Here is an 11,957-nt window from a genome sequence, read left to right on the forward strand (position 1 = left end):
AAAAAAAACCAACATGAATCCAAATTTGAAACAAAATTAATGGTTGGTTGTTTCCCAGTACTAATAATTGGTTATCTTTGACTTTCAAAGACATTGGGGTAGTAAGGGTACTACTTGACATCAAGGGTAGCAACAAAATCCTTATAGAATCCTTTATTACAGAGCTTAAAACATTTGATCCAATCTCTCTTTTCAGAATAGAAATTCTGCAAAAATTACACTAGTGTGTAATTACTCAGTTCTGCTAGTAGATCTCTTAAGACCATGGAATGATAAAACTGCTGTAAGAATGACTAAGTGTACAAAATAGTGGGAATGTATTTTACTTTTTTTTTTTTTTTAAGGATACAGTTAAGCAAATGTACAAGAAGACTTTTGATTATGACCTAGAACACAGAACTTAATTCAGAATATTTCTCCTTGAAGATACTATGTTAAGTAAACACTGTATATATAAATGTTTATTACATATAATCTTGTTTCTAACCTGTCTGTAAGAGGTGTTATAACCAGACGTTCAGTGCAACCCAGAAATTCATTTTGGTAAACAAAATCAACATCTGTAATGGATACCAAAACTTGATCGAGATCCTCCTTGAAATAAAACCTAGACTGCTTTAGCCACTCAAAATCAGTTGGTGATTTGATGTGCATTTTTACCTTGAAAAAAAAGTAAAAAAGTATCTATGTTATGACACTCATTTTATTATATTTGATAACTGCAATAAAATCCTAATTTGCAAATAATTAGAATAATGAGTGATTTCTTAGGTTAGAATTCCTAAGAAGTAAAGTGAAGTAAATATAAAGCTCACATAATATTTACAGATGTATTTTAAGCTGATTAATAAATGATCTGATCATTTCAACTGATTGTAATCAAATGAAGCTTAAATTGCTTTGATTGTACATCTAATCCTCCAAGTGAAATTAGCAATCCACATTATGTGAATTCCCCAAATACACAGTAACAAAGAGCATGGTGCAGGAAGGATTTACTGGAGACATAGAATATAAAATCTGTATATTCTGTTATGTTCATATCATAAGCAGTAAAAAATATTGAGGAACAGATAGCATTTCTCACAGAATAAATGAACATAAGAACTTAGCAGACTCTAAGAAGTTCAAGAAAATAACGGATTTTAGGATTTTTTTCATTTGTTTTCCTTCTGCATATACCCTTTAGAATCCATAAGGAAAATCCCAGTAGCGTGCTCTCTGAAGGAGCAGGAGAGACTAAGAATAAATTAGATGTTACAGAAGACAACAATCAATTGTCAAAAATCAAAACCTGTAGTTTACCAGATCATCAAATATATCACGCTGGTGTACATGTATGGTAATAAGTGTTTCAAACTTCCCCCTGTCGAACTTGGAAAGATCATGTGTGGTCTGGCTAATCAACATATTCAAAATATCCAGAAATCTCCCATTGGTTGCTTGCATGATTTTTCTGTCCTCTTTAGCATTCTTTAGAGCTTCTTCAGAATCACGCGTCCACAACATTTGAATTCCCAGTAATCCAACCTACAAATTTAATATGTGAATGAATACAAAATAATAACTTGTTCAATACTATCCCTTTCTTAAATGCTTTGAGCATAATGTGAAAATAAATTACAGCATCAGGAGTGCCAAACAATCGCTAGCTCCCATTATGATAATACCTCACCATAATGCTCTGCTTGAGTTAGTTGGATCTGTTACAGGATTTCAAACTCCAAAGAAAACATTTTTTTAAAGTTACAAAAAATTATCATATACCAAGATATGCACAAATTAAGCAGAACCCTCAGTTTCACTTACAATCCAGTCTAAGTGTAACCAGCATAAGAAACAAACAGATCTTAAACTGTGGGGAGACATTCTGCTGAAATTTTTTCTCTGACAGTTCACATCTAATTAAAGAACATTTTTTAAAAAATGTATTCATTTTCTACTGAACATGGGATGCACTACTATATTGATTACTGATTGTCCTCATTAGAGCACTCTGAACTAGAAAGTATTTTTTATTTCAAATAAATCTGGGACATTGAGTGTAAACTGCAGTCTCAGATTTTGACTTCCACAAATCCATGTAAATGACACATGATTTCCACGAATCCAATTGATATCCATGGCAAAACATGATAGAAGAGAATTCTATCAGTACCTTTCTTTCCCACGTTGTTAAATTTATAGAGTACCAAGACCTAACACTTTGACATCCATTTTCTACTTTTTGTCTCCAATATCTGTAACAAGTTCAAGGCTACAGAGATTGTGAAGCAGGAAATATCTCCTCATTTTAGAATAATTTGGCTACCAAAAATCAAATTTATTTTAGAATGACAGCTGAGTTAGAGGGGAAAAAACACCTTTGGATGCAACTTTTTTCTAGCTGTCTAAAACAGAAGCATCTGAGACAGTAAAAAGATAATTCAAAGGAATGAAAATATATCAAATATTTTTAAGTATTTTGTCTAATTTCTTCTCTGTCCTATAACAAAGCACTTATTTCTCTGTACTTTAAATTTCTTGACTAAAGATCATTTTCTTCTCTCCTTGTTCCTCTCACCCTGTCCACTACTTTTAACACAATTAATTTGTGCTGTCTTAACAATCCTAACATTTGGATTGGGAAACAAGATCTTTCCAGGTGAAAATAATGCCACCTCAAAATGTCTGACATGTAGGCAAAACAGGCAGTACATCATTCTTTTTTTCTTAAAGCAACAGACATCTTAAATTCTGCTAAGATAAAAGCAGTTGTCATAAACACAACTTTAAGATAATTCTGTTCAAAATCTAAATGTCCTGACCAATTTTTGAAATTAGGAATGTACTGCAAGTTTTAATATTTGCATAGATTCTATAAAATAGTTATGCCTACTGCTGTAATGATTAACAAATGGCTGGGTCAGAATACAGAAAGGCTGAGAAACAGTTCATTATTTGCTAATGAAATTTATTATCAATCACTAAGATGGAGAAGTCTCTATGCAAACTAGAATCTTTGAAGATAGGCTTCTACTAGGTGTGTATTATAATGACAAATACATAAATTATGAAGTCCCATAAATCTTCATAAGATGAGATAACCATAATAACAGCCCTTGCAAACATAAATTACGAGAGAGAAATCAATCTGCACAATAAATTTTCTTTGCATATCAAAGAGGTTCAATAGCCATCACAGAAGATGTAAGCTCTACCTTGTATTTTCTATGAGAATAGAAAATTATTTTAATGTGGATTACAAGAAAAATATTATGCTATACATTGTGTACCAAAATTGAGGTTGTTAAAAGCTGCCTGCTACTGGGTAGATTTATACCCTTGTTTTCTCTTTAGCAAATTCCTCATATAGACAGTCCATTAGTCTATATGTTGTTTATTTCCCAAGCCCCCCAACACACAGTCTAGACTGCACACACAAACCCACATTCTGTATTCTCACCTGTGCTGGAAAGTGATTGAGAAAATTCAGCAAATCATATCCCGTATCACTAATTTGGTAATATGCTGCCCTAATTATACCATGCAATGAAATCTGCTGCACATGTAGTAAATTCTGCAACCAAAGCTCTACTGGTCCTTTTGCAATCACTGGAGTGTCCAACTGAGAAATAAATAAAAGGGAGAAAATAAGACATAGTTAATAAACTCCTGTTCAACACTGTTAGTTAATAGATAGCTACTAAAGATCTTTGCACAAAAATTATAAATTTAAATACTACAAATACTGCAAAAATTATAACAATTTTATTACATTGATGACTGAAACATTTATTTGTAAATACAGTATTCAACTTAATATATATTGATATGTTGGATAATAGAATGATTTTATCTATTACAAGATTTCTGTGTGTGAGTAGGGAAATATCAGCAAATTACCAGTATTTTTTCTCCTTCTCTTGATATGACTGCCAGTATGCGATCATAATCCTTTTGGTGAAATTCTACTTCATTTATATTGTCAGATATGGAAAGCAGATGTGGCTGTAAGGATAATTCAGGAGTCATTCAAGTTATTCAGTAACATTAACATTAAATAGCATTAGCATAGAAGAAAACAAAATTTAAGGTAAGGTAATCTTGTGAAGATTTCTCTGAACTTATGGATGAACTTCAGGCCATCCAAAGATAATAACCGTAGAATATTTGCGTAGGATTTTATCTCAATCTGTTATTTTTTTGTGTTATGGTTTTACAGTTTCCACCAGTGATCGAGCAGAACAAAGATCAGTTATTACCTTAGATCTACTATCTTACCTCAGCTCTCAGCTACAATCCAGGAGTAGCCAGACTGATTTAGCGCTATGCTAAGCAACAAGGTCTCATGGGGTCCCTTTCATTAAAGAACCTCCAGCAAATCTTAAAAGGCGACCATATTCTAGTGTTCTGGATTCTGAATATAAATATTTTTAATTACAAATATCTGTTCCCTATTTTGCTAAAGACTAATGAGCAAGAAACAAACAAACAAAAATTTCCATAATTCACAAGAAAATGTTAACATTCTAATCTATTAACTACTTTTCCATATTTAAATTTCCTTTTTGTTCTAAGCAGAAAAAAAATCACTAGGGTTGTACCTGAATTGTATGAGAATCACTTGCTTGTCCAAGAATTTCAAGAAGGACAGGATCAGAAACAAAAAAGAATCTAGGAAACAGTAGCCTCTTCTTCTCTAAGTATCTTTAAAATTGAACAAGACTTCCATTAGAATTTTTCACCTTGTATTTTTTCCCCCCCTTAAGTAGAACTGAAATATTTCATTTTCTGTAGATTTAATTCAAAAAAGAAGACTTGGGTTCATGCCAAAGTATATCTAATTTCAGAACATTTTAAAAAGTTTTTAAAATAGAAAATGCTTTTTAAAAAGAGTAACAAATTGAAATATTTTTCACAATAACAGAAAAATTATGTGTTTGTACACACACTAAGAATGTTTGCTCACCAGCTTTCTCACTGGCAATGGTACTTTCTTAATATATTCCATATTATATCATCATTACAGATCATAATCCCTTGATGCAAATGTTCTTTACTCAGCACCTGGCCTGATATCTGCTGATGGGTCTCACCTGCCTCAAAGGGGGAAATGGATCCTACCCAAAAGCTGGCAAAGCTTGTTGAGAAGGCTTTAAACTAAATTTGAAGGGGGAATGGGATAAAACCAGGCCTGCTAGAGATGAGCCTAGAGGAACGATGACAAGACTGGGGATGAGGGAAGGGGCTCAGCTAAAGCACATCTACACCAATGCACACAGCATGGGCAACATGGAGGAGCTGGAAGATACTGCACAGCAGCCAACTGTGACTTAGTTGCCACTACAGAAATATTGTGAGATGGCTTCCATGACTGCAATGGATGACTATAAGCTCTTCAGAAGGGAAAGACAAGGAAGGAGGGGTGGTGGTGAGGCTCTCTATGCTAGAGAGTGTTTTGATGTTGTTGAGCTTGAGGAATGATAAGGTTGAATCTCTATGGGTTAGGATCAGGGGGACGGCCAATAAGACAGACATCCTGGTGGGGGTCTGTTATAGACCACCTAATGGGATGAAGAGACAGATGAGTTGTTCCACAAGCAGCTGTCAGAAGCTGCTCGATCACCAGACCTCGTTCTCATGGGTGACTTCAGCTTCTCTAATATATAATGGAAATTCAGTGCGATGCAGAAGAAGGAGACTGAAAAGTCTCTAGAGTGTATGGCAGATAACTTCCCAATACAGCTGTTAAGAGAGCCTGTCAGAGGAGGTGCCCCTCTAATCCTGCTGTTCACAAACAGAAAGACTGGTGGGAGGTGTGAGAGTCGGGAGCCGTTTTGGACAGAGTGACCATGAAATGGTAGTTCTCCATTCTTGGTGAAGTCAGGAGGGGGTGCAGCAGAACTGCTACCATAGACTTCCAGAAGGCAGACTTTGAACTGTTTAGGACATTAGTAGGAATTGTCCCTTCGGATTTGGTCCTTTTCTCCAGAAAGGCTGGTCACTCCTCAAGAAGGAAGTCTTAAAGGTGCAGAAGCAGGCTATCATCCTGTGCTGCAAGAAGAGCCTGTGGGGAAGATAACCAATGTGGATGAGCTAGGAGCTTTTCCTGAAGTCCCAAGAGAAAAAGAGAATCTTCCTCCTGTGGAAAAAAGAACAGGCCACTTCACGACAGTACAAAGAAGTTGTTAGGGATGTATTTAGAGAAAATTAGAAATGTAAAAGCCCAGCTTGAACTCGAGCTGGCCACTGGGGTAAAAGGGAACAAAAAACCTTTTTTACAAATATATTAACAGTAAGAGGAGGGCTCCATTCTTTACTGGATGCAGTGGAGAACTTGACCACTGAGGATAAGGAAAAGAAGGCATTGAGAACCTCAGCCTTTAAATCTGTCTTTAAAAGTCAGACCAGCTATCCTCAGGGTATTCTACCCCTTGACCTAGAAGTCTTGGATGAGAAGCAAAATAAATGCCCCACGATTCAGGTGAAAATAGCTAGAGACCTGCTACTCCACCTAGACTGCCACAAGTCCACAGGATCAGATGGGATCCTCATGAGGGAGATGGTGGAGGCGATAGCCATGCTGCTTTCAATCATCTATTCGCACTCCTGGTCAACTGAAAAGATCCCAGAGGACTGAAGGCTTGCCAAGGTGACTCTCATCTACAAGAACAGCCATGCAGAGGACCCAGGGAACTATAGGCCTATCAGTTTGACCTCAGCGCCAGGAGAGGTTATAGAGCAGATCATTTGTAGGGACATCACACAGCATGTGTGGGACAATTAGGGGATAAGGCCTTGCCTTATGGGTTCATGAAAGGCAGGTCGTGCTTGACCAACCTAATCTCCTTCTATGATCAAGTGACCTGCCTGGTGGATGAAGGAAAGGCTGTTGACTAGTCTATCTAGACTTCTGCAAAGCTTTTGACACTGTCTCCCACAGTATTCTCTCAGAGAAGCTGGCACCTCATGCCTTAGACAGATACACTCCTTGCTGAGTAAAGAACTGGCTGGATGGCTGGACCCAAAGGGTAGCAGTTGGCAACCAGTCAAGAGCAGTATTCCCAGGGATTGGTACTGGGGCCTGTCCTGTTCAATATCTTTGTTCATGGCCTGGATGAGGGCATTGAGTGCACTCTCAGTGAGTCTGCAGATTACGCCAAATTGACAGGAATTGTCAATCTACTTGGGATAGGAAAACTCTACAGAGGGATCTAGTTAGGCTGGACAGCTGGGTTAAAGCCAGTGGAATGAAGTTCAAGAAGACCAAGTGCTAGGTCCTGCACTATAGCCACAACAATCTCATGCAATGCCACAGGCTTCGGACAGAGTGGCTGGAAGACTGTGTAAAGGAAACAGATCTGGGGATATTGGTCGACTCAGCTGAACATAAGAAAGCAGTGTACTCAGGTGGCCAAGAAGGCCAATGGCATCCTGGCTTGTATCAGAAATAGTGCAGCCAGCAGGAGCGGGGAAGTGATCGTCCCTGTGTACTCAGCAGTCATGGGGCTGCATCTCAAGTACTCTGTTCAGTTTTGAGTCCCTTACTACAAGAAAGACACTGAGGCACTGGAGCATGTTCAGAGAAGGGCAACAAAGCTGGTGAGTGGTCTGAAGCACAATTCTTGAGAAGAGCAGCTGAGGGAACTGGGATTGTTCAGTCTGGAGGAGTCTCAAAAGGGATCTTATTGCTCTCTACAACTACCTGAAGGGAGATTGTAGTGACATGGGGGTTGGCTTCTTCTTCCTTGGAACTAACAACAAGACTAGAGGGAATGGCCTCAAGTTGTGGCAGGTATATTCAGGTTGAACATTAGGAAACACTTCTTCCCTGAAAGAGTGATCAGGCACTGGAACAGACTGCCCATGGAGGTGGTGGAGTTGCAGACCCTGGAGGTGTTCACAAAACATTTAGGTGTTTTACTGGTGAACATGATTTAGTGGGAGCTATTGATGATAGGTAGGTGCTTGGAATGGATGATCTTGGAGGTCTTTTCCAACCTTAATGATTCTGTGATTCTCTCACAGCTGAATTTAGAAATACACAGAATGCTAGAACACTGAACACTGGAATCAGCCTTCCCACCACAAATGTATAGCAAACTAGTAATTAGATCTGTTCATCTGTAATTCGCACATTATGGATTTTGCAGATACTATTTGCTTTGTCCTCAGGTCCTTTCAGTCTGCTAAATCTGTGTTCAATGGTCCAAAGAAAACAAGCTGAAAATTTACTGTTTGATTTTATGTAAACAAGACTCCTAAAGCTGCAATTAATCCTTACCTTTCAAGTATTATCAACATAAATTTTCATTCAAGAGACATCATCTTTAGCAGTTACCTATGCAGTTTTGAAGAAACTTAATTACAAAAAGTTTGGAAGGCTTCTCTTGCTAGACACAGAAATACGCAGATTAGAAGTAAGGAGAAATTGTATAGCTATAATGTAGAAAAAGAAGATCTAGTCTTCAGATTTGCTCTTAGAAAATCCTTAAATATTTAGTTTGGAACTAAAATTAAACTGAATTTATATAAACTATTTTCAAAATACAAACACATTAAACACATATATATATATAATCAAAGAATTCATACCCTGTAAGTGACTTCTGACATACTTCCAGTTGTTCATGTAAGTGAGGCAGAAGTTGCTCCATAGTCTCATCTCCAACACAGCAGGCAATTACATTTGAATTTTCATGAGCTCGTTGCATTATTCTTACCCATGACTTATCAATATTCTGAAAACGCTTTGCTTCCTATACACAAAAAAATAAAAAATAAAAAAAAGTGCTTTCCTAGCATCCTCTGGGGGAATTTAGTACACAGATAACTATTAATATATAATAGGCAAACACTGTAAGTTTACCTGCGGTAACTGTTTTGCAATATCTCCTCCTACAAAAACTGCTTCAAGATAAACCCAGAGATTTTGTACAACCAACCATTCTTCAATTATGTCTGTAGAGCCACTTAGTTTAGAAATCCAACTCTGAATATCTTTTTTAAATGGTGCATTGTATCTGAAATAAAGGACAAAAGACAGAGAAATTTAATTCTCAAGAAAGCTATTGTTAAACAGAAAGCTAAAATATGATGGCTAAGAGAGAACTTAGAGAGCAAGACAAATCTCCTAACAGCTCCTAACAACTTTATTATACTCAAATATATTGAGATAATAAGTTGTTATTAATATATTAATGTCTGCCAGTAGAGGAAGTTTTTAAATCAGAAATTCTAATTTTTATTCTTTTTTTCATTAATAAATAACATTCAGTTCAAATTTACTGTTGATTTATTCTAATAATAGTATAGTTACTGAAAACACCATGCAAAATCATTTTAAAAGTACCTATTGCTCAGTAAAGAGCCAAGAATCATTAAACTATCCTCCATCAAAGTTATGATTTCTGCTGATTCAGATCCCTTTAGCAGCAACTCTCCTCTTCCTTTGAATGCTGAAAAGCTCAGAAATTGGTTTCCCCAGATTTCAGCTATTTGAGATAGTTTGGCTTCTATATCCTTTTCCTTTGTAGCAGAAATACATATATCCTGAACAACAAAAAAAAAGTTTTTAGAATCTTTGTTCTCCATAAATGAAACCGTTCCAAATGTTAATCTTCTAATAACGGTCTGTTTAAAATCAGTGTATGAAATTCTGTAAGATAATATGGCTGTGTGACAAATGCACAAATCACTGTGCTAATTTTGCTGAAATGTCTCTGAAATGAAGTATATGGATAAGTGAAAAGTACTCCATTGGAAATGTATTAGTATCCCATTTCTGTGGCTTCATGTTTTGTTATTTCTGCATCACAAGATTTCTGAATCATCATTTCTATATGGTTTTGAGTAATGACATAGATATATTTGTTATCAACTCTTAATCCTGTCTCATTTCAATTTATAGAATCACAGTATCTCAGACGGAAAGAATCTCTGGAGATCATCAAATCTATTATCCCATTCAAATCAGAATTGAATTTAAAATTAAGCAGATCAACCTGTAATGCTTCCATTAAAAAATCAAATAAAGTATGAATACAATAATATCGTTTGCATCTGTATTTAAGCTACAACACTCACAAACTCCACTGAGAGTTCTTTTCAGGTTATTTGTGGGAAACTTTCAAGGTTTTATGGTTTAGAAGACTCTATAAAGGTCCAGAAAAGTATTCATGTTAAATGAAGACTTGTGGAGTTTTTCCTCTGTAAAGTATCTCATTCATTTACATATCTTTAAAGAAATCAGACAATAAAAATTTAGGTGAATGTGATCATTTGAAGCTTATTTTCTGTTAAACAAGGGCTAGAAAATCAGGACAAGGAAGAAGAGATTATCAATAAACATGTGTCTGAAGATTACAGTTACCATTTCCACTTTTCTTCATACAAATGAGATTTCTAAACATAGTATTAATTAATTTCAACCAGTGTGGTCTGCTTGACAGACAAGACCCTTAACAGTGTAAAAAATATTTTTAAAAGTTAGGTGAACATAATTTTTAATATTCTGTGTTAATATCATCAAATGAAGTGCAAAAAAGACATTTATCTACCTCAATATCATCTTTATTTTGAAGAATCGGGGCTTCCATGATGTTTCGAAGGCAAAATGAATCAGATTCTACATCAAATTGATGTCCTGTTGTTTCAGCTATACGGTTCCAGTGCCTTGGCTTCATTGCTTTGTCAGTCATCAATTCCAACAAAGGACAAGACTCACTAAAATCATCAATTTTTTTCTTTAGATCTAAAAATGCTTGCCAGGTTTGGAGTCCTTTAGGTAGTCTACGGCACCTGCAATTGAGTTAAGTTGGTGCAGTAGTAAATGGCCTTTTATAGATACAGGAAATCTTAAAAACATTGTAAAAACAGATAGGAAATGCAAATTAGCTGCCATCCAAGTCAACATTTTCTATGTAAAACCATCAAATTAGTCACCTTTTTAGAAAAAAACTTGTGTAAATATCCTCCCTAACAATAATACTTAACATTTTTTTTTTTACCAAATGAACAGAAATATTTCAGTTTGCATTGAAACATAAGTCCATTAACTGCTTTTCCTTACAAATGTTTATTAATTAAAAAAAAAACAAATTTGTTAACTTCATATATGTAAATCTTGCAGAAATCAATAATACACAACACACATTATCGTATCACTTTGGAGATAAATATAGAAATTAAAAATATATGGTAACATTATCTTCTCATTCTGGTTAGAGGTCTATAAAATATTAGCTAAGAAAATGAAAACTAAATACTTCTAATGGGAGCAGAGCAAGGAAAGAGAGTTAAAGGAATAATTATTGCATTGAGCCTACTTTTACAGAGCCTGTCCAATAGCAGGGAGCTTGTTATAAAGTAGGACTGCATTATGTACCAGGTTAGTGATGGACTGAGCTTAAAGAAGTTATTCTGTTGCAAAGTAATTCTTGTCCTACTGTTATTTCTTCCAATGATAATATAGATACTCCTTAATAAGGTTAGAAAATATTTCTGAAGCAATCTAACAAAATAAAATACTTTTGAAGGAATTTAATAAAATAAAGTTAACTTTCTTCCTAGCAGCTGGTATGGTTCTCTGCTTTGGATTTAGGATGAAAATGATGTTGATAATGCACCAATGTTTCGGCTGTTGCTGAGAAGCGCTCATACTAAATCAAGGACTTTTCAGCTTCTTATGCTGAAGTTAGGGCTTCACAAGAAGCTGGGAGGAGAGAGAACCAGGACATCTGACCCAAACTGGCAAAAGGGATATTCCATACCATATGACATAATGCAGAACAATAAAACTCTGGGGAATTGGCTAGTGCTGGGGAGCTACTGCTTGGGAACAAACCAGGCATTGGTCAGTGGGTGGTGAGTAACTGTGTTGCATTTATTCTGAATATTCTTTTATTATTATTACCAATGTTCCTTCATTTTCTGTCCTGTTAAACATCTTTATTTCTGCCCTTGGGTTTTACCTT

General features: G+C 35.7%; 2 protein-coding genes across 2 annotated transcripts in view; both read right to left on the minus strand.

Moving 5' to 3' along the window:
• Positions 1-429: 429 nt before the first annotated feature.
• LOC104909368 (dynein heavy chain 8, axonemal-like) lies at positions 430-10,779 on the minus strand. The gene is made up of 9 exons (XM_019613627.1): positions 10,542-10,779; positions 9,335-9,534; positions 8,852-9,005; positions 8,578-8,741; positions 4,587-4,689; positions 3,886-3,990; positions 3,446-3,607; positions 1,306-1,530; positions 430-660 (listed from the first exon to the last, which is right to left on the minus strand). Exons 1-9 carry the CDS (start codon positions 10,680-10,682, stop codon positions 430-432), a joined length of 1,485 nt encoding a protein of 494 aa, XP_019469172.1. The 5' UTR covers positions 10,683-10,779.
• Positions 10,780-10,821: 42 nt separating this feature from the next.
• Positions 10,822-11,957, minus strand: part of LOC109366363 (dynein heavy chain 8, axonemal-like) — a 20,816-nt gene continuing 19,680 nt past the window's right edge. The window contains exon 15 of the mRNA XM_019613506.1: positions 10,822-10,838. Coding sequence (XP_019469051.1) covers positions 10,822-10,838 — 17 coding nt within the window. The remainder of the gene's footprint in view (positions 10,839-11,957) is intronic.

This window comes from Meleagris gallopavo, chromosome 2, assembly GCF_000146605.3.
Source record: "Meleagris gallopavo isolate NT-WF06-2002-E0010 breed Aviagen turkey brand Nicholas breeding stock chromosome 2, Turkey_5.1, whole genome shotgun sequence".
NCBI lineage: Eukaryota > Metazoa > Chordata > Aves > Galliformes > Phasianidae > Meleagris > Meleagris gallopavo.